Source organism: Dipteris shenzhenensis, chromosome 7 (genome assembly GCF_047967505.1).
Source record: "Dipteris shenzhenensis isolate YYH24624 ecotype China chromosome 7, Dip_SZ_1.0, whole genome shotgun sequence".
Lineage (NCBI taxonomy): Eukaryota > Viridiplantae > Streptophyta > Polypodiopsida > Gleicheniales > Dipteridaceae > Dipteris > Dipteris shenzhenensis.
The window spans coordinates 49,250,355-49,274,119 of NC_141602.1; the positions used below are offsets into that span (position 1 = coordinate 49,250,355).

The following is a 23,765-nucleotide window of genomic DNA, read 5'->3' on the forward strand; positions in this document are numbered from 1 at the left end:
TGCAAGAAAGGGGGTCAGATTCATAATTAGAGAAAGTGTCAAAGGGTTTATATAGTAAACACAACAAGTTTTTAGAGTATTTCCAGCATTGAAAGTAGACAATGTTTTGTCAATGTAGAATCTTTCAAAGACTTCTAAAAATACTTTTTATGGTATAATAAAATCAAACAATTTATTAACAAAGAGAAGATGGATAAATCTTTTACTTCTTACTTTCTTTTTGTTAAGGACTAGTAAACCATTAGGTTTTTTAGTAAGAAATCTAACCTGATCATGCTTTGAGTTGAAGTCAAGTGATTTGGTCATGTCGCTGAATTCTTCAGACCCATGAAATACCCTTGGCTTCTTGGAGGAAGATGCCATAGAGCTAGGGGTAATGGAGATACTTTTAGATTCTTTGCACTTGGTAGGCTTGAGAATTGCTTTGCTTGTGTTGGAAATTGGTGTGTTGAGATGATGAGGGAGTAGAGAGGATTTGGGGGTATTCAAGGCAAGGTTTCGGGCTACCTCTAGCATATATTCATGGAACCAGAAGTATACCAGGAGTGTTGTACGGATCTCAGAAGGGAAGGAAGCAACCCAACCAATAAATGCATAAAGAAGAGCTAGTTCAGATGAGAATGAAAAAAAGTGGGGGAGGTTTTTGAAGACGTACCAAAGGAGATGATCAAACCAAATGATGGAGGCAGAGCATGAGGAATTGGGATTAGTTTTTTTGCACTGACTGCCTAAAGGTGTTCCAACAATTTTTGAGAAACTTTTTGGGTTCATGGACTTTATCATGATTGATTGGTCCTTTGGTTCTAGCAATGAGAGCAGAACTAGAACAATTTAAAGAGTCAATATCTGAGAGTTTAATCTATCTAAGCTCAAAGTAAAAATTATTAGAAAGAAGGTGTTTAGCTTGAATAGCAATTGATTTACAATAATCAACAAACTCAGAGGGGAAACTACAAATTAAAGCAAGGGAGGTGATAGAGAATGGGGCTCTATGATTAATAGCCTCAAAGCCCCAGAATTTATGCTCCAAACGAATTGAGTTCAACTCAAGTTGACGAGGTGGGAGGAGAGGAATGGCACCAGAAAAGGCTTGGGAACTACCTTTTTGAGAAGAAGCAGTGAGTGGTTGGGAAGTCAGAGATGCAAGTGCCTCTTTTTCATCATTATCCAAAAGATCAAAGTCAACAAGAGGGTTAACAATGTCAGGAGCATTTCTTATTTCTAAAGGGATATGAGGGAAACTATTTAATTGAAAGAGTTTGTTAACAATAGAAGATAGGGTTGAGAAATAGAAATTGAGTTCACATGAATCTTGGCAGTCTATCCTAGGAAGAGAAGAAATGAGTTTATTGAATGCTTCCAAAAAATCTATCTGATCGCGTTTTTAGGACAACTAACAAAGAAATCCAATCATTAACAGATGCAATGGTGAAGGAAGAGGGGGTATTTTCAAGAGAGGCGCTTTTTTCAAAATCTAAAAGCTTTTTGTGGAAATCATGTCCCTTGAAACAGGAAAGGATGCATTGAGTGCCAATAGGAGAAATAGGTAAATTGACATTAGTTGCAGAGTATCCCAACTTAATCAGAGAAGGAATTCATTGAGTCTGCACAAGAGGAGATGATTAGAAGAATAATATGCACAAAGAAATAAGTTAGATTAGATTAAGGGCAATAGTTAACTATTGAAAGAAATGTATGCTAGTAGTTTGACCAAAGGCTATTGACCAAAGGCTAATTGGGAGTCCTTGCTGTCAATTATTTGAGGAGGAAGGAACTATACCTGCCAACCAACCAGACGATAATCAAAGTTAGAACTTAAATGATCATTGAATGGGTGACAGGTAGCCAAGCGATCCTTCCACGCTTGTTATTGCTGTCACAAATAATAGCATGCAAATACACAAATACCTAGGCTAATATACGTTAACTAAATAAACTAATTAAAAGGAAAAAGTTACGGTTTTAGAACCTTTTAGGTGAAATATATAAAAAAAGGGGGGGTAAATGACACAAAATCAGAATTAAGAAAGATCAAAAATTAAAGTATTTCCCAGCCTTCCATCAAGGAGGCACAACATTAGTTAGCTAGTCACCCATATAAGATGCAAAAACAAAGGCAGAATTTAAGAGATATAAGTTTAAGAAAAAATAAATTAATTAAAAGGGAAAAGTTAACAGTTTAGAATATTTAAGGTGGGAGATAAAAAGGGTCCACTTAGAGACAAGGGGTTAATTCACTGTGAAAAAAAGGAGAGGCTTACTAGCCTTCCATAGAGGAGGCAAAAAAAGAGTTAGAGAGAGAATTAATTGACTAGCCTTCCATAAAGGAGGCAAAATTAAAGATTTAAAATAAATTAAAATATTTTCTAGCTTTCCATCCAGGAAGTAAAACATTAATTAGCTAGCCTTCCATATAGGAGGCAAAAATAAAATTAGAAAATAAAAGTAAAATAATGGTTAGGAAAATAACTGAGAAGTAAGGAAAAGTGTTATAGAAGTTAGATAAATTCTTAAAAGAATTTGAAGAAGGTGAAGCATGATAGACACATAAATTAATGAAACAAAGAATAAAGGTTAATAGGAAAATTATTGCCATATTATATAGTGACTGATCAAAAGTTAGTAACTAAATAACTTGCACACAGTTTATCATACCATTATAAACTCTAAAAATTTAGGAAAATGAGATTATTAGGAGGGATTAAGTAATTAGTCAAGAAGAGATATGTACTATCATCAAATATTTCCAAGACTTGGCCTTTAATGCTTCTAGCTCATAAGTATTCTTGCTAGCCAATAGCATATCATCCACAAATAGTACCAAGATTATCAAGCTATTATCCTTAGCCCTTTTAGTGTAGAGGCAGTGATCAATTTCACTCCTTCTAAAACCCTGGGACCGAATGAAAGCATCAAACTTTTGATACCATTCTCTAGGCACTTGATTAAGACCATAGAGACTTCTTCAGCTTACAAACTAAATGCTCTTTGCCCTTTTCTTCAAAGCCTTCCGGCTGCACCATGTAAATTTCCTCATGCAAATCCCCATGCAAGAAAGTTGTCTTGACATCCATCTACATAAGCTCAATATCCTTTGCTGCCACTAGTCCAAGCATGCATCTAAGTGTGGTCATCTTCACAACCGAAGAGAATATCTAATCAAAGTCCACACCCTTCTCTTGCTTGAACCCTTTAGCAACCAAACGGGCCTTGTACCTAGGCAGATCATCACCTATGACCTTCATCTTGTAGACCCATTTACATGGCAATGCTTTCTTTCCATGTAGCAAAGAAACCAAGTCCCAAGTCTTATTCTTCATAAGTGAACTCATCTCTGATTGCATATAGGATACTCCCACTTGCATTGATCCTCGTGCATCATAGCCTCTCTCTAGCAAGAAGGCTCCCACAATCAGTAAGCATTACATAGTCTACCCCTAAAACAAATCTATCAAGCGGTCTAGACATTCTAGATGATCTTCTCAAGGGCATTTCAGCTTGTTGTCCCACCTGCATTGTTGAGATATCGAGCTCCACTCGCGATATGCAAGGGTGACTATTGTGCATTTATGTCACCGACTTGTTAGCTGGAGATGCGGTTGGTACACCGCCCACTAATAATAGTTGGATAACAGCTATCCTTATCTACTCTAGTTTGTGGCTCAGTTAGTATGCCACCTTAGTTAGTTGAGTTTGGTTTGAGACCCACACATAGGGTTATTCTATTTTCTTTGTACGAGAGTTCTTTTGGCTTTCACAACTAAGAAGAGGAAAATTGTTTTCAGCCTCCACCTTTGTGTGTATTCCCCCATTGTGATTGTGAGAAAGCCTCAAGTGAGACTCCTTCCCTCTCTCCCACTATCTTCACATGGTATCAGAGCCTTGTTCATGGTAAGGAGCTCAAGAAAGCAAGCCAAGTTCGTGGTGTCCTAGTAAGAGGACCAGTGTTGCTTTCCTATTTTGAGTTTGGGAGCAAATCTCTGCAGGTAGCACAGCCAAAAGTGCAGGAGTGCACTGTTTCAGATTGAGACGCCCTTCGCGGTGTGGCGAGAGCGTTTCGGGGGCCGTTTTGAAGGCGGAAGTTCTTCGCAGGCACTCAGAAAAAGGCCCTGTTTTTTGCTGTGCGACACTGCGCCGCTAGTCGGTGGAAACGTGCCGCATAAATTGCATCGTATGCCTGTGTGCAAAGATATTGGGAGTTGCAGATTCATGCTTGTTGCCTGTTGATGCAAAATCGTCACTAGGAAGTGACTGTGTGGTGAAATACCACTTTCGTCAGTTTTGCAGATCTGCCCATGTGAGGCAAAAGCTGTGTTTTTTGCAGTGACAGAATATTTTGCAGTGTTCTATAATGGCATCTGATTCTCTTTCACAGATTGTCACTGAAAAGCTTGACAAGAACAACTTCTAGGCATGGAAGTTTAGAATGACGAATTTCTTGATGGGAAAAGGCTATTGGGAATTCATTACAGGAAATGAAGAAGAACCTATTCTTCCTAATGTTCCCAGTCAACAGGAAATGCAGGCATTCAAAGGATGGCATGAGAGAGCCAGGAAAGTTATGTACTGGCTGTCTATCATTATTTCGGACTCCATGATTGTGCATATTCAGGATGCAAGTACGCCAAAGGAGGCATGGGATACTTTGGCAAAAATGTATAGCACAAATACGCAAGCCAGGAAAATCCAACTCAAACAGGAGTTGCACAATGTGCAGAGAGAAAATTTGAGCATAAATGACTACCACATGAAAGTGAAGAAAATTGCAGATGCACTTGCTTCCATTGGGTCGCCAGTGGATGATGATGATTTGGTTTCTGTGACCTTGAATGGTCTAGGAAAGGATTATGCACAGTTCCGGATATCCATTGCCGTCCGTGAAAAACTTCCTGATTTTGAGGAGCTGATTGCTCTTCTAATTTCTAAAGAGCAGAGAAATGGTGGTGCATCTTCTTCACAAGGAACTTCAAAAGAAACTGTCTTATACTCAAATGCTGGCAGAGGTAGAGGCAGAGGTAGAGGAGGCCAATCTGCAGGCCGTGGTAGAAATCAGAATATGCAGCAAATGCAAAAAAACAAGTCCTATGCAGGAGGACGTGGTAACTCTAGAGGCAGGGGGAGCCAAAGAGGCCGTGGTGGATGGCAGAGAAGCCAAAATGCAAACAGCAATGTTGAATGCTACTATTGTGGCAAAATGGGTCATATGGCTAAGGACTGCTACAAAAAGCAGAATGACATTATGAATGGAAAATTGTAGCAAGGCAATTATGCATCTTCTAGCAGGCAGGGTGATGACAAAAATGAGCATCTATTTATGGTGCAGCATATGACCAATTCTGTGACAAGTACAGAAGAACAAAATGATGTGTGGTATGTTGACTCAGGTGCGTCAAACCACATGACAGGTTATGCAGAATGGATGCAAGATGCAAGGAAAATGGAAAAGCCAGAATTTGTGGAGACTGGTGATGATACTGCACATCCTATTGTGCAGATTGGCAAAATTCCTTTGTCTATGCAGGATGGGAAAAAGAAATATTTGTCTGATGTATTTCATGTCCCGAACATCACCAAGAACCTGGTTTCTGTTGGTCAGATGGTTGAGCAGGGCTTGCAGGTCAGATTTAATCCTCATGGATGCTTTGTTGAGGATATGAAAAATAATGGTTGCTTGATAGCAAAAGGAAAGAAGAAGGGCAGGATGTTTACGTTGGATGCAGACATGCCTGAATTGAGTGCAGCAATGTTTGCACATGGGACCGGTGTAGTTGCAGATATTGATATCTGGCACAAACGCATTGGTCATGTTAATATACAGCGACTTAAATCAATGCAAGCCCAAAATATTGTTGCAGGATTGCCTAAATTCAAGGTTGCAGAAATGCACAAGGTTTGTGAAGCCTGTCAATTTGGGAAACAGGCAAGGAAACCTTTTCCTAGGCATGTTCAAGAGAGTAAAAAGCCATTGGAATTAATCCACTCTGATGTGTGGACTACAAAAGCTGCATCTATTGGAGGCTGTCACATTTATTGATGACTTCAGCACAAAACTGTGGGTGTATTTTATGAAAAAGAAAAGTGAAGTCTTTCGGCACTTCAAAGCTTTCAAAGCTATGGTTGAAAAAGAAACAGGCCTGCAAATAAAATGCCTAAGGTCAGATGGAGGGGGAGAGTACCTCTCAAATGAGTTTGCAAGGTTCTTGCAGGAGCATGGTATAAAGCAGCAATATTCATGCAGTCATACCCCACAGCAAAATGGAATTGCAGAAAGAAAAAACTTGCATATTGGAGAGGTATCTCGGGCTATGCTAAATGAAAAAGATCTACCAGATTATTATTGGGCTGAAGCAGTTGCTACAGCAGTCTATATAATGAACAGGACTCCCACTGCAGCAATACATGGCATGACGCCAGAGGAGATGTATACTGGTAGGAAACCAGATATTTCTCATTTGAAGATTTTTGGTTGCATTGCCTATGTCCATGTGCCAGATGAGTTGAGGTCCAAGTTGGATCCAAAAGCTGAGAAGTGCATCTTTATTGGTTATTCTCTGCAGCAGAAAGGGCAGCAGAAAGGGTATAGATGCTATAACCCTTCTACACGTAAGTTCACAGTGAGCAGAGATGTTGTTTTTTATGAGATGAGCAGCTGGTATAAACCAGTAAATGTGATGATTGATGTAGATGCACAAAATGGTAATGCTGCACAGAATGCACAGCAGCAATCACAAAATATCAGTGGACTTGGAGTGTCCTCTACCAGTGGTTCACATACTTCACCATGGACAGGCAGATTGAGATCAGGAGAATCCCCTCATAGCAATGCAGAGAGTGGTACGCAGGTATCACGAAAAGGAAAAGAGAAGGTAGATCAGCCCATGTTTGATGTGAATGCAAGTCACTCTTGTGTGGATGTTGAATCCAGTGGCTCATAACAGAGCATTGATGATGAGTTGGGTATTCCTTCTGTTGTTACACCTGGAGTAAGGAAGACCAGGGATGTTTTGAGAGCACCTGGAAGTGAGCCTATTTTGCGCAGGTCTACCAGGGTCAGGTATCCTGTGGATAGGCTGAAATATGATGGATTTACAGCCATTCACTATGCCTATATGGTCAAAGTGATATAGGAACCAGAACCTACTTCTTTTGAGCAAGCCATGGGAAATGAAAAATGGGAGAAAGCCATGGATGAAGAAATGGATGCCTTGGATGCAAATGCTACATGGGAATTGGTGCCTTTGCCTAAAGACAAGAATGCAATTGGCTGTAAGTGGGTTTATAAGATCAAACACAATGCAGATGGTTCTGTGAATAGATACAAGGCAAGATTAGTTGTCAAGGGGTATGCACAGACATATGGCATTGATTATGAAGAAACTTTCAGCCTGGTTGCAAGGATGGCAACCGTAAGAGCAGCCATTGCTATGGCTGCATCAAAGGGATGGTCTTTACATCAAATGGATGTAAAGAATGCCTTCTTGCATGGTGATTTGCAAGAAGAGGTCTTTATGGAGTAGCCAGCAGGTTATGTTCATGCTACTCATCCTGAGTTTGTTTGCAGGTTGAAGAAAGCCTTGTATGGCTTGAAGCAAGCACCTAGAGCATGGTCTGACAAGATAGGACAGTATCTTGTCACTATTGGCTTTCAGATTTCCAAGTCAGATTTCTCACTCTATGTGAGAAAAACAGAGAAAGGGATTATGCTGCTGGTCATTTATGTTGATGATTTGATTATCACAGGTGATAGTGATGAAGATATCCTTCATGTGAAAATGCTATTGAGGCAGAAGTTTGAGATGAAGGATTTGGGAGAGCTGCGTTATTTCTTGGGCATTGAGGTGATTAGATCACCAAGTGGGATACAGCTCTTGCAGAGGCAGTATGGACTGGACATGCTGTCCAAATATGGGATGACAGGCTGTAAGCCTATTTCAGTTCCTTTGGAGCAGAATGTGAAGCTGAGCGTAGATGCAGGTGAGCTTCTGGAAGACCCTACTATGTACAGACGCATAGTAGGAAGTTTGATTTACATGACTATTACCAGGCCAGATTTGAGCTATGCTATTGGGTTGGTAAGTCAGTTTATGCAGGCTCCAAGGAAACCGCATTTGGATGCGGCTAGATGCATACTCAGGTATGTGAAGTCCACATTGCAATATGGACTATTTTATGAGGCTAGGGTTCAGATACAGTTGCATGGATACACTGATGCTGGGCTGGTAGTATTTCTGATAGACGATCTACCAGTGGGTATGTGTTCTCTTTTGGGAGTGCTGCAGTCACTTGGAGCTACAAGAAACAGCCTACAGTTGCCTTGTCGAGCACAGAGGCTGAGTACAGGGGTGCAGCAATGGTTGCATGTGAGGTAGCTTGGTTGCATAAGCTACTCTATGATATGCATCAGTCTACAGATGGGCCGGTTGTCATTTATTGTGACAACATGAGCAGTATACACTTGGCAAAGAACCCAGTCTTTCATGCTAGAACAAAGCACATTGAGGTGCATTATCACTATGTGTGGGAGAAGGTTTTACTATGTCTTATTGATCTAGTTTATGTCAGCACAAAGGATCAGGTAGCTGACATATTCACGAAGGCATTGGGCGCAGAGAAGCTACGCAAGTTCAGAGACCTGCTTGGTGTGCAGGAATTGGGATTGAGCTCGAGGGGGAGTGTTGAGATATCGAGATCCACTCGCGATATGCCAGGGTGACTATTGTGCATTTATGTCACCGACTTGTTAGCTGGAGATGCGGTTGGTACACCGCCCACTAATAATAGTTGGATGACAGCTATCCTTATCTACTCTAGTTTGTGGCTCAGTTAGTATGCCACCTTAGTTAGTTGAGTTTGGTTTGAGACCCACATATAGGGTTCTTCTATTTTCTTTGTACGAGAGTTCTTTTGGCTTTCACAACTAAGAAGAGGAAAACTGTTTTCAGCCTCCACCTTTGTGTGTATTCCCCCATTGTGATTGTGAGAAAGCCTCAAGTGAGACTCCTTCCCTCTCTCCCACTATCTTCACATGCATATCAGCCACATTTGGCTCATCATTTCCACCAATAGATGATCCATCATCTACCCTTGATTATATACCTGTGGGAGTATTTGGTGGTACCATTTCTTGCACATTTGGTGCATGGACAGCTTGCTGTCTATCAACATATGCAGGTGGATTCACATCCTGGAAAGTGATTCTCCTCATTTCAACATCCCTCATGGGTACCTTATGCATCTTCTTCTCATTGAAGACTACATCATGGCTGCATATGATCTTCTTTACTTCTAGATCCCAGAGACGATAGCCCATCTCTCCACTTTCACCATAACCCAAAAAGATGCATTTCCTAGACTTAGGATCTAGCTTCTTTTGAAGCTCTTTTGGCACATGTGCATATGCCTCACACCTAAATATATGCAAATGAGAGTAAGAGGGCTTCTTGCACTCCATGCCTCTTCAGGAATACCACCATCCAAACTCTTACTAGGTGATCTATTGATCACATGCACTGCAGTCTTCATTGCCTCAACCCAAAAACCACCAGAAAGACTTGCATTGGAAAGCATGCATTACAACCTTTCTTGAATGGTACGGTTCATCTTTTCTGCAACTAGATTTTCCTTTGGAGTACAAGGGGATGTGAGCTCCCTCTTAATCCCACGTGTATCACAGAAATGCTGAAAGTCATGAGAGAGATACTCTCCACCATTGTCAGTCCATAGGCATTTAAGCGTTCTACCTGACTGATTCTCAACCAAGGCCAGCCATTTCTGAAATTCCTGAAACGCATCACTCTTCCGAGCTATAGCATAAGCCCACACTTTCCTAGTTGCATCATCAATGAATGTCACATAGTATTCAGCCCCGCCTAATGACTGTGTAGGCATGGGACCACATACGTCTGAATGCACCAAATCAAGCTTTTCAAACTCTTTCTTTCCCCTTCTTTTATGGGCTGATTTAGTCTACTTTCCATAGCGATAATGCTCACAAAGTTCAAAATCAGAGAAACTCAAATACGATACATAACCCAAATGGCATAAGAGTTTCATTCCATTCTAGCTCATGTGCCCCAACCTGCAATGCCACAAAGAAGTGCTTGGCTGCTCGGTTATTGCAACAACATGATCAAATACCCCTGATACATGTAAGGAATACGAAGTCCCACACTTGGCACCCCAGGCCAAAAGCATAGAGCCCTTCTGAATTTTCCAACTCTGAAAGCCAAAAGTGGTGTGAAAACCAGCATCACCTAGTTGACCCACTGAAATAAGACTCTTGGTCAACTTAGGCACATGTCTCACATGTTTCAAAATAAATGCAGAACCATTTGCAAAAGAAAACTTTGTCACCTACTCCCACTATGTCACATGCATAGTCATTTCCAAGATGCACACAACCTGTCTTTCCAACCTGTCTTTCCACTGTCATAAGTGGAGAACCATTCCCTATGGGGAGTAACATGGAATGAAGCACCAGAATCCAAAATCCAATCCTGGGAATATGCATCATCTGAAGTGGTAAGCAACTCTACAAATAAACTAGACATGAAGAGAACGTCATTGTCACTATCATGTGTGACTGCATTGATCTCTTCGATCTTCACTTTTCCTTTGTCCTTCCTTGGACTCTCTGCCTTCTGATTTGCACCCCAATTTGCATTCTTTTTCTTATCATTTTCCTCTCTTTTCAGCTTATAGCAATCCTTTTTCATATGGCCTGGCCCTTCTTGCCATAGTGGTAATACTCAATGTTCAGTGCCCTAGATTTGCTACGAGACTTCCCTCTTTCTTGGGACTTCCCCCTGAACTGTGATCTGTCCCTTTGCACATGTAAGGCTGCATTATGCTTGTTGCCGTCCATAGACTTTCGTCTAATCTCCTCAGCCAACAAGCTACCCACAACATCATCAAATTTCAATACTCCACTAGGTGCAGAGTTACTTATAGCTGTAGGAAAGGTATCCCATGAGGATGGCAATGAACATAAGAGAAATATTGCCTTAGTCTCCCCATCAAAATTCATCTTCTGAGCCTCCACATCAAAATTCATCTTCTGAGCCTGAAGCTGGCTGAAAATAATATTGAATTCATTCAAGTATCTCTCTTCTGCCGAAACTCCAAAATCCCAACCGATGAGTGAGAAATAGGAGTCAACACTTATCCACTTCCATGTGGCATAAATCTAAGGTTTCAAAACCTTAGAGAGAAAAATGCATAATAGAGAGACGAAATCGAATACACAGAGATCTATAACTCTGAAAATACTCCATCGAATCGCGCAAGAACTGACAAATAAGGGTTTTTGGGCGTCCGAAACACAATGGGACAGACGGTTTTGAAAACCGTGGTCTCAATCACTGGGTCCAACACACGGACTGAAAAACGTTTTTGAAAATAGAACTGTTTGTAAACTCCACCGGAGTGCGAATGATGAGCAACATAGAAGTTTTAGGACCTCCTGAGTCCACCGGAACTGACACATCTGCAAATGGTTGCTCCAAACTTGCATTCCAACACCCGGGTAGAAAAACGTAGGAACTGACACAGTGAGTCAGAAATCCAATGAAATGATCCCAAATTCAAGAATGAAGGTGTTTCCAAGCTCCTGAAGTGAAGTGGACACCAAAAGCAAGCAATAGTTGCCTCTACAAGTCAATATGGAGTCTCTGTCGTCGAACGGAACAGGGAAAAGCTTTAAAAACGACTTTCTCTTTGAAAACACTTAATAGGCTCTCTAAACCACTTCACAAAGCCAAAGTGACTTTTCCAAAGGTTCCTCCAAAGTCTCTCCACACTCGGATGCAAGTAAAGTCACCCACAAAGCTTCCACAGAGCTTCTCCTTCCTCCCACAGAGCTGCTGAGCTTCCAAGCATTCAGGCACGCTCAGCTAGATCACCCGGGGTCTGATACCAGTTAAGAGTGCTCTCAACGGAAGCAAGAACGGAAGAGGGAGAGAGAGAAACAGAGAGCCACACAAGTTTTAGTCGGTGCAGAACACCCTAATCTTCTTTTTCATTCATTTATATATGCATTTGAGTATTGTACATAACCGGGGTAAAGGCACAGTGACCTTTAACCCCCACAACAACGCCAGTACCAGGAGACGGGGAAGCGGCAGAAGATAAGTAAAGCCAACTACATATATCCACGCCAATCATAACTACGTAGCAACAAGCGACGATCAACTATAGGTAGGTAAGTCTTCAAGCAAGTATGTAAGTGAGACCTGCACTACTGTAATGCTACGTGCACACAATTGAAGCAAAATGCAACACTAGTAATCAAAGTCACCATAGCCGAGAACCCAAAGACAATCACGCGGAACTACATTCAAAGAAAACATCTACCCATAATCGATATAAAGCGGAAATGCTTGCCAACTTCAAACAATGAGTCATTACTGTGTAGGAGAAAGAGCATGGGGATATCGAGGGCAATCGAAAAGAGAGAGAGAAAAGGTCAAGCACCTGAGTCGATGCCATCGCGTAGAAGTAGGCTAAGTCGTTGGTTGAGCTTAAAGGGGGATTGATTAGAGGCAGAGCTTAGGAAGAGAGGGAGTAAAGGTAGAGCATAGAGGCAGATATAGTAGTCGCGGCAGAAGTGGTTAGAGGCCAAGTAGGGAGTATTTAAATAGTTAGCACATAAAATAGTAAGGGCACTGCAAAGTAGGTGCATCAAACCTTATCCTAATGTACCATGGTTAGATAAGAGAGTGAGACTTTATTGTGGTGTGCCCACCCTTGTCAGGATAGGGTAGGATAAGGTTAGGGGCATACTTTTGCATATGGATAGCCAAGCCCTTGTGATTGATAGCAGATCCTTGTGGTGGATCCAACCATCCTGGAGTAGGTTTGGCTGTCTGGAGGCTGAGCCAAGACCTTGCACATGTGCTAGGGGGTGTTTTGTGTCATATTAGGGCTGTTCATGGCCTATTTGCTTCTTGCAATGGAAGCCAATGGTGTTGGGCTACATGCAAGTGTTCCTAGGAGGGGTCTGGGTATGTTCTAGGCTCATATACTTTTCACACTTTATACATCCCATCCAATCTCTACTTTAGCCTCCTTCCCACACCAATGAGTCCACCTCTACTTCGATCCTAACTAATTTGCTATCGCTCTACCTTGCTTTCTCCTCACCAACCTCAAGCAATTATGGTTCTCTTTTCAAGAGAGAGAAGTTTCTTTTCAAGCCCACTTTCTTACATCTCCTCTTTCTCTATCATGGAGCCAAATCTTGGAATGGAACTCCCAATCAAGATGTTGGACCTTTGCTCCACCAAAGATGCCAGTGGTTCAAATTGATGTGAATTTTCTTCAAAGTTAGTTCACCCAAATGCAAACTACACAATAGTGGATGTTAGTTTTGCAACAAACTCAAGAAGCCCATAAGAAACACTATGGTATGCCCTCCTTTTCTCATGAGATACACTCAGCTGAGCAATAAGAGAGGACTCCAAAATATGTGCGTACCTGGTTAAACACGAGGGGAGCTCACTTCACCATCATTGACTATCTTGAAAATATTCATCCAACCCTTGTTAAAATGTATTTACAAGGGAAGGCTTTCACATCGTGGGGTAGCCTTCACATCGTGGGATAAGAGATGAAGGCAAAGAATTTTGCTCCCAAGGCTTGGGCTGAATTTTGTGAGGTGTTCACAAAAGAGTTTCTATAAGACCTATATCAAACGAGCTAGTTAGTTAGCTATCTACCTAGCTAGTTAGTAGTCTTTTAGTAGGCTGCTAAGAAGTTTCCATGTAGCACTTGTGGATTTATGCCATAATCAATCTGGCAAATTATAGCCACCGCTGGAACTATAAATAGGACTATTGTAATATACTTGTACTACATACATTTGATCATTCATATGTCATTAATGTGACTCACAACTAAGTACTTGATCAAAATGAATTCAAAGAAGGAACTCAATACTTCCTATCCTTGTGCAACCCCTCACAATCCCTATTGTAAAGTCCCCTTCCCATGATCTGCACTCACCTCCAACCTTTAACCTTATTTCTTGTTGTTTTCCCTAAAATGCTATCCTAGGCAAGCTCCCCTTTGCTAATTGTGCATTTTCCAATTCAGTTTAGGGTCAATTACTATTCATTACTTGGAGATTAGTCAAGGAATAGTTTAGTTAATGGTCAGTTTAGATACAACTAGCAAGAAATAGATTTAGTCTTGTTGCATTAGTATCAAAGCATCTAATCATGGAAAATTGTGAAAATCTCTTATCATTTTCAACTAAGATTTGAAGCAAGTAATTCTGAGCCTATGACACACCTCTATACAAAATTTGGTCAATCAAAGTTGTTCCAATCTTTAATGCCACATGTTGACAACTATTAGAGAGTCAAATTTTAAATTTTTTAGATCTACCAAACTTCTACATCAATATGATCGCAAGTTCTACATCAAAGCCCTAAGAAAATGTTGTGAAAGTTACGGCCTAAAGCTACATTTTGGTGAGAATTGACGCAAGCAAAATATTGAAACTATTGTGAATTCTTAAAGTGATGCTCCAAATCTCAAGATGATTGGATAATCTAAATCACAAGCTCACCTACAAGTGAAGTACCAAGCATCGAGAAAATCACATCTATTTTGCACTATTAAGCAGATCAGATTTACTTCCTATTAGGTGCAACTATTCATTTCACCATATTCAAGCTATTTTTTAGCCTATTCGACAATATGTTGATATGTGGCTTCTCTTCTTCATTGGACTTGAATGCAAACTTTAAAGTGGTTGACTTTCTCTCTTTCTCTCTCTCTCTCCCCTTCTTTATCTTCTGAGGTCTTCCTACACACCATCTCCATCTTTAATCCCTCCCCCCCTCCCTCCCCTCTCCTTCTCTCTCTCTCTCCCTCTTTCCCCTTTATCTCCTGCACCATTTCTAGTGGATTCCTTTTTGTTTGCTTTTTTTAATCTTGGGCAAGCCTTATGAATGATTAAATATCATTCACCTTGTTGTCTTCTTATGCAATCTCGCTCTCTGCCAAAAACCATTTGAAAATCTACTTACAATATACAAATCCATTTAATGAGTTTAATTTGACTCTGCTACTACAAGAGGTAGTCGCACAGCATTTCTACCACCTGCCAGCTACCTTGGTAGGCCCAGGTGTCATTTACAGCCTTTCACAAGTAATATCTGCCACTACAACAGGTCATGGCACAGTATTTCTACCACCTGCCACCCACCCTACGAGGCCCAATGAGTCATTTTCAGCCTTCCAAAGGCACTTTAATGTGTTAATTATTGGCATTCACAATACAGAAGACCTTACTTGTAAACACTGAAATAAGTCGGTATCATCAAGTAGCTGATCATAGCCATCATTTGGATCGGGGCTGAACAAATATTGGTCCTCCAATTTCTGGCATCCGGGTCTACATATAGAAGGTTCGCTTCAGAGCACAGATTACCCTGCCCAGTATTAGATGAATGCATGTAGTGCAAAACCTCTCCATCTGTATGACTATCATTTGATAGGACATGAGAACCTCTCTGTCATGTCCACCATTTATCTGCTGAGCATCCTCTGCAGTACAAGCATGACCGTTTCGCACATCCAAAATTTTTATGTCATCATCTGCCCCGAAATTCTTTATAATTTGGCTGGGTCTTGAGTTTGTTTGATTTGCAGGCATTCTTTGTGCACCCAATGCTTCCATCCTTTGCTCAAATTGGAACGAATCACCATCCAGACTATCCCTGTGACGTCCTTCTGTCACATTTTAAGTATATCTTTGAATTGTCAGTTGTTAACCAGAAAAATTGATAAACATCTGTCAATGCATTTGCTTCAAATCGATCACGTGTTTTGGAGTAAAGTGTAATCAACTAATGGAAATGCACCTTGAGTGTGACCACAATGGTTTCACTAGTGTTCAAAATGTCCAAGAAACACCCCAATTGACAAATATAGCTCAATCTCTACTATCAGAAGACAACACGTGAGAAACCAATTTTGGATGTTGAAGTGGCTGCACCTGAAGGTTGTTCTTTAGGAAACTGTATTCCTTTTCCAAATACCTGCATATTTTACAAATTCATCAGAGCATCCATTGTATTGAGTTCAAATTATAACAAGCAGTAAAACCATTTATCGAAGCTTCACATGGACAATCGAAAGCTACCTGCTCCACATTGTTAATTGTGATGTTCAAATAGTGTGCAAATGGTGTAGGACTGAAGACAGCCACCTAACAGTGATATAAATCACAGCATAGTTCAAAAGTTGTCAGAGCTCAACTGGGATAAGTGACTTTACATTCCAATGAGCATCTAACTGAATTCATCACAACCTTACTTACGAAAATCTTAAGCTACCTGCTCTACAAGTAGTGTGTCAAATAAGCAAGCTGTCTCAAAATTTATTCAATGAGTAAAATAACCAGCATAGAAGATTTGAAAACAGGATAAATGTACCGATTCTCAGCCACCTAAGCTTTCTGAATGTGATAAGGCAAAATCTGTTTCCACACCAGTGCTAGAAAGTGGTTCAACGTCATGCCACAAAAATAGCCTTATAATTACTCACTTCCACCTTAAGATTGATCTTAAGAGGAGAAATCCCCTAATTCATCAATATTCCCCAAAATAACACTTCAACCTTGGAAGTTGAAAACTTAGAGCTGGCGCACAAGCATGACACTTCGTTCCAATGCCCTTAATTTTTTCATGCCTAGGGTCCACATTTGTACAGAAATGTTTTTTCACTAAAATGCAAACAACGTGCACAGTACATGTTCAGATGAGGTACATTGGAGGTGAGCATCCAGTGTGAGCCGTGACAGTTGCATAGCATATATGCCCTAACCACATGACAAGCTGCCACTTGTACCAAAAACTCCTAAGCCAGGACACGACATCATCAATCCAAGAACCCTTGCAGATCAACCTACTCTTTAAAACCTCCCTCAACAAGAAAGTGGGCACTTACACTCAAAGCATTACAACATAAGATGGCAGATGTTGCTCAGTCAGTGGATCTGAGGACAAGGCAAGTACCACAAAGGATAAAGGTGGACATTTTTGAGGTCACCAAAGGGAGCATGAGTTCAGAACTACACCGATGCACTCCATTACATTGTACTTCCGGGAGGTACCTGTGCTGCAGCCTGCAACAGCAAGCAACATTCAACTTTCAAGCTGAGTTTCCAAGGTATGTATTCTCCTTTGCTTTGGGGAAGCTGTTTGTACATGTGTTCTTACGTAAACGAAGAATGGAGGGTGAAAGCCTTCCATACAAATAGAAGAGGATTTCTCATTGTGAAGGCTTCGGTGCATCTGAAACCTTAGTGAAACCAAGGATAGAGTTCTTCGTCTCCAAGCGAGAAGATAGGGGAGGTAGTAACTAGCAACCCTAACGAAAAGAAGAATCAAAAGAAAGTAAGAAGGCTAGCTTGGTCTCTCTACATTTAGACATAAAAGTACAACAAGGCAAACTTTTATTACTACTGACATCAGCTCAGCCATGTAGCAAAAGATTGCCAACAACTTCAAAAACATGAGTTGCTCCAACATTTTAATCTTAAATAATTAAGGGATTGATCCGTCCCTCAAATATTTCCATCCATAGCAACATAAGCTCCGATGCTCGTGGTCTTAAAGAGATCAAGGATGAGCAGGATAGAAGCAATTTCTGGGATTGGCAACTGTGTTGCAATTTTATTTGATTCCAACTGTCAAAAAACCACATATGGCTCAAGACTACATTGTACTTTGAAAGGAAACCACATCTTACAAGTCACATGCATCAGCCAATCTACATTTATTGCCATGTATGGAGAAAATTTTCAACCCTCTGAAAACTTGAATTGAGACGCCCGTGCTCTTCTAGCCACTGCACAACCTCGGAACTATGAGGCAGCCATTTCCTAGGTATAGCTTATTTGACTATGCCCTAGATGTCATGATTTGTCATGATTTGTCATTCGATTTGTTGGAATGACATCGTAAGTACAGCTTATGTCCCAGAGGTCAAGGTCTTTAGCTGCATCAAAAGTATGCCAATATATCTCTACACTCCAATCTTTCTAAATGATGGCACAACAAAGCTATAGATCCTTTGAACACAATGACCATCAGTCATGTTTGCTCATGCCAAAGATTAACTATGAATGGTGCATAGGTGTTCCCACAGATAAATTTCAAGAGCATTATCACAAGATTTGCAATGGGGACATCCTAAGGCTATTTTGAACCGAGAATGCAAGGCATGAGTGCACCAAAACTGCTCCTAACTGATAGTAAACACACCCAAATTTGGTAGAATATGCAGGAAGGTTAGAATAGAGTAGTACCTTATGTTTTAGGAAAAAGGTAGGGGTAGAAGGTCATGGGCTGGACCTGCAACAGAGACTTGTGAGGGGCTGCACAAGGACAGGAGGAAATCAATCCTTTTTAGAATTCAGCTGAGTATTGAACTCTTGCTGTAAGTTCTATTTCAGTAATGAAGTACAAGTCATGAATTGTCTTGCCAAGTACAACTAGAGCCCTTATATAGGTATGGCCCAGGGTAGTACAAAGCAGTATTGCTTATGGGATTACCTCATAGGATGCCACGTGGCAACTTATGGTATCCCCTAAAAAAGAAGAAAACACTTACAAGCCAATAAAGGCCTTTCTACTAACTTTTAGCCTAAGTAAAAAGTAACCCTCTGTTACAATCCTCCCTCCTCAAATAGAAATTTGTCCTCAAATTTGAAAAGGCTGTAACCTGGACATACAATGCTCCTTGTAAACCTGAACAGCTCAATTCTGGTCATATCAACTGACAATGAAGTTTCTCAGTCAAATACCTCCCTTAGGCATGCTGATCTATAAATGGATCATATTATATTCCCAATAAATCAAGCAATTGGGTGGAAGAGCTATGCTGTCCAATATAACAGATCTGATCATATAATCCAGTGAGAGACATGCTGATCTGAGAAAGGATAGTGAATGCTGGCTGCAGCATGTCCATATATGCTATATAGCAAGAGAAAATCAAATCTGCTCATAAAGACTCAATTTTGGCCATAGAATTCAGCTAAGCAATTGAGGGTACTGCTCCACAATTGTAGATGGCTGCCAAGAAGACTCCTCATCAGGTAGACCTGTCCATTTGATAAGATATTCCATGTAGGACTTGTTCCTCAACACATGATCTCTAAATCCAAGGATCTTCTCAGGTATATACTCAATTTGGCCCTCTTCATCCATGGGAGGTAGCTCTGTTGGGGTAAAGGCACATTGCCACCCCTTTATTAAAGATAGGACACCTATGACTGTCTTAAGACAGTCATAGGGTAAAACCTAATCCTAATAAAACTAATGAGTTTGTGGTGTGGCTCATCACTTCACACCCGCACATTTGAGTCTCTCTCTCTCTCTCACACTCTCTCCCTCTTGCTCTTCTTCCCCCTTCCTAACCCTTCAACTGGTATCAGAGCCAGCCTCTCCTATCCTCCTTCTCCACTCCCTAGCCCCTCGGGCCTTGAGCCCTCAGCACCCTCAGCAGCGCGCGCGAGCAAAGCAGCAGCAGCAGCAGCAGCAGGCAGCGCATCGCGGGCCAGCGGGGCTGCAACGAGGCAGAGCAGGCAGCGGGCAGGAGCGCAGGGCAAGCTGCAGCAGGGCGGCGCCGAGCCGCGCCAGCAGCTGCACAGCAGCTGCTAGCTGCTACAGCCTTCGGGCTTCGTCCAGGCGGCGCGCAGGTGTACGGCCGTACGGCCGGCCGTACCGTCGTACGGACTCCGTACAGGCGTACGTACAGTACGGACGTCGCCGTACTGTCCCTTGGTAACTGCGACAAGGAGGTGTTCCCTTTTATCTGCAGGAAGCAGCGTTAGGCATCTAGGCACGCAGGCCTAGGTGGCATTCGAGGAAGAAGAAGAAAATTCCGATTTTCTTCAAAAGCACAGCAGGTACATTTGTACCCTGCACAGGTACACAGGTACAAAAGTACAGCAGGTACATCTTTTTTTTGGGGAAGAAAGAGAAGGAGAAAGAGCACTCTGCTCTTCATTCAGGATCATCTTTCAGTTCTCAAAACTGTGTTTTCTTGAAAGTACAGCAAGTACCTTCATCTCCCTCGTGCTTGAGATGAACAGAACCACAGTGTGTGGTTGATTGCACAGTTATCTGTTTTCGTGAAAGAAATGCCTTGATTTTGCAAAGGACTTTTATGCTTTTACTGGGTTTGAATCTCAGTTTACGGGTGAGCAGATCATAGGGCTTTTGCCTGGCAGTTGATGCTTTGTATGCCTTGAGGTAGTGTGGTGCCAGAGAGCACACATTTGCCTCGATTTCCGCAGTGTGGAGGTGACATTTTCATGCAGGTCACATTTCTTGTGCAACACTCAGAGAACCTCAGTTGAGCCACGCTTGGCCAGGGCGCATCGAGTTTACTCGGTCCCTAACTGTCCATCGTTGACAGTGCTCAAAAGGTTCCTCATTGAGTGTTTGTACGTTGGGATCTGTGTATGCCTTTTCTACACAGGGCAGTATTTGCATTACACTGTTAGTTGATTTTGTCAGAGAGATTTGCACATTGTATGCCTTATCCCTCATTGTTGAGGTTGTTTTCACTTGGTACAAGTGTCAGATCAAGGGGCTTTTGCCCAGATTTTGCTTGAGAACACTTGGGTGACTGTCAGAGATCTTCAGATGCCTTTTATCCCCTTGGCATAAGGGTGATTGCTTGGGATTTATCCCATTTTCTGTTGCAGGTTTGTGACAGGCTGAAGTGTCTGATTTATTTTTTTTGGTGAACAAAACAGTGTATGCCAAGTGGTTTATGCATATTAAATCAGTGCAATACCTCATCTGATGACACGTCCCAGCACTCCTGAAACCCCTGATCTGCAAGATAACCACACACAACATCAGAACTGAGCAGGCTGCTCACCACCCAACCGTGACATCTACGGGATGTGATCCCGAATCAGAAGATGCCCCCCCGAGCCACGAGCTGAGCTACTGGCACGAACTCCCAATCAAATCCAAACCAGCCTGGTGTCCCATACCACCAGGTGGCGCTGTGAAGCCCTGGATCTGCCACTGGGCCTTGGGCTACGCTAAGATGCAGGCGCGCGTCCGCGACACAATCCAGGATCAGACCTAGCACCTGGGAACGAGACTTGCTCCCAACTGCACACTGAGAACTGAACCCCCTGGGCCTCTTTTATAGACTCGGGCCCCGGCGCCAAAAATAGCGAAGACCTATAAATAGTTCGTACCCTTGCCACTCAACCCGAGAATCAAGCCTGCCTAGCTCTAAGCCTCCCCAGGCTAACCTGAGCTAGTTCTGTGTACCTAGTACACGTTAGATACCGATCCGTGCACATGACATACTCCCCCTCCTCTAAGAACTCACTCCTGAGTTCGGTAAAAAATCCGGAAATGTTCTTTGGAGGTTTTGTAATGTCTCCCATGTTGCATCCTCCTCAACACGATCCTTCCACTTAATCTTGTATTCTGTGATAGTACGATTTCGAATCTGTCTTTCACGGAATTCAAGAATAGATTCAGGTTCGTGAGGAATAAAAGTTAAATCTGTAACTTCTATAATCTCATGAGGAGAAACAATTTGATCATCTGCACCCAATACTTCTTTCAGTCTACTGACATGAAAGACGGGATGTACTTTAACATCAGGAGGCAATTCTAGTCGATATGCAACTGGTCCAATTCTTTTAATGACCTTGAATGGGCCACAGTATCTGGGGGATAATTTCGGAACCAAACCAGTACTTAGGCTCTTGGATTCCTTAGGAATTCTCAAATATACCATCGTTCCTTCAGAGAACTCTCTAGGAGAACGATGTCTATTAGCATAAAATCTGTCCCGATCTTGGGCACTTCTAATAGACTCCTTGGCAAACTGCAACATTTCCTGCATGTCTTGTAAGAAGTTCTTAGCAGCATCATTTTGAATCCCTTTTAATCCAACCATAACTGGTGACTTAGGTTGAAACCCGTACATAAGCATAAAAGGACTATAACCTGTACTAGAATGCTTTGCACTGTTGTAAGCAAATTCAATCATGGGTAGATAATCTTCCCATGAAGACTGTCTCTTAGATACATTGAGAGGGGGAAGAGAGGTGGAAAGGGAGCCAGAGAGTGAGAGTGAGAGAGAGACACACTAGTGCGGGTGTGAAGTGATGAGTGAGCCACACCACAAACTCACTTAAGTTTTATTAGGATTAGGTTTACCCTATGACTGTCTTAAGACAATCATAGGTGTCCTAACTTTAATTCTTTAATATAAGGGTAGGCAATGTGCCTTTACCCCAACAACCTCCCACCTAAAGGCCAATGTGCCTAAAGGGGAGAAAAGAATAAAAATACAGCAATATACAGTTACTGTATACAAGACCATAAAGTAAGAATGGTCTCATCCTAATCCCATGATGTGGCGGCAATGTGCAAACCGCTCTGTAGGCAAGCTCTTAGTGAGCAAATCTGCAGGATTATCATCAGTATGTACTTTCACAAGCTCAAGACGCTTGTCTTCCAGTACCTCCCTGATAAAATGATATTTCACTTCTATGTGCTTGGTCTTCTGATGAAAGACCGGATTCTTTGCCAACATGATAGCACTCTGACTATCACAATGCAAAACTGGCATATCTCCTGTAATGCCCAAATCTCCCACCAGCCGAGTAAGCCATATTGCTTCCTTGCAAGCCTCACTGGCTGCAACATATTCAGCTTCTGTGGTTGATAGTGCAACACATTTCTGCAACCGAGACACCCATGATATAGCACCTCCTGCAAATGTAAAAATATAACCGGTAGTAGACTTCCGGTTATCTGCATTCCCTGCATAGTCTGAATCTGTAAAACCATGCACCAATGCATCCTGCCTACCATAGCATATGCACAAGTCTTTGGTACCTTTGAGATACCTCAAGACACCTTTCACTGCTTCCCAATGCCGCTTGCCTGGATTTGCCATATACCTGCTGATGACTCCCACCGCAAAAGCAATATCCGGACGAGTGGCAACCATGGCATACATCAAAGATCCAACTGCAGATGCATACGGAACCTTGGCCATTTCAGCCTTATCATCATGCGATCTGGGGCTGTCCAAGGACACAAGTACAGCAGGACAGCCGGAGCTTCTATGCTTTTACTGAGTGAAATTCTCAGTTTTGGGTGAAATTATCAAAGGGCTTTTGCCTAGATGTGTTTGCAGTCTATGCCTTGAGGCAGTGTGTAGCCAGGTGTGTAGCCAGGGAGCACACATTTGCTTTATTTCCGCAGTGCATTTGGTGACATTTGTTGCAGGTCACATTCTTTGTACACACTCTGAAAATCTCAGTTGAGCCACGCTTGGTCAGGGCGCATCGAGTTTACTCGGTCCCTAACTGCCCATCGTTGACAGTGCTCAAAAGATTTTCTTCTGGGTGTTTGTACTTTGTGGTTTGTGTTGTTACTGAGTACACAAAGGCAGTCTATGCTTTGCACATTGTCAGGTACAAGAGTCAGAGAGATTTTCATATTGCTTGCTACCTCATTGTTGAGGTGTTCTCCACTTGATTCAGGTGTCAGATCAAGGGGCTTTTGCCCAGACTTTGTTTGATTGCACTTGGGTTACCGACAGAGATCTTCAGATGCATTTTCTCCCCTTGGTATAAGGGTGATTGCTTGGGATTTATCCCATTTCCTGTTGCAGGTTTTGTGTGACAGGCTGAAGAGTCATTTACTGTTTTTGGGGTGTCAGTCAAGTATTTTCTGCAATTTGAGACAGTGACA

The 23,765-nt window shown here is 41.9% G+C and overlaps 1 protein-coding gene across 1 annotated transcript in view; it reads right to left on the reverse strand.

Annotated features, from left to right (window-relative positions):
• Positions 1 to 15,049: 15,049 nt before the first annotated feature.
• LOC147900444 (uncharacterized) overlaps positions 15,050 to 23,765 on the reverse strand; it is a 41,389-nt gene continuing 32,673 nt past the window's right edge. The window contains 5 exon segments of the mRNA XM_087376652.1: positions 15,050 to 15,351; positions 15,354 to 15,518; positions 15,581 to 15,738; positions 15,977 to 16,046; positions 16,151 to 16,216. Of these exon segments, the coding sequence (XP_087232778.1) occupies positions 15,277 to 15,351; positions 15,354 to 15,518; positions 15,581 to 15,738; positions 15,977 to 16,046; positions 16,151 to 16,216 (534 nt within the window). The 3' untranslated portion in view covers positions 15,050 to 15,276.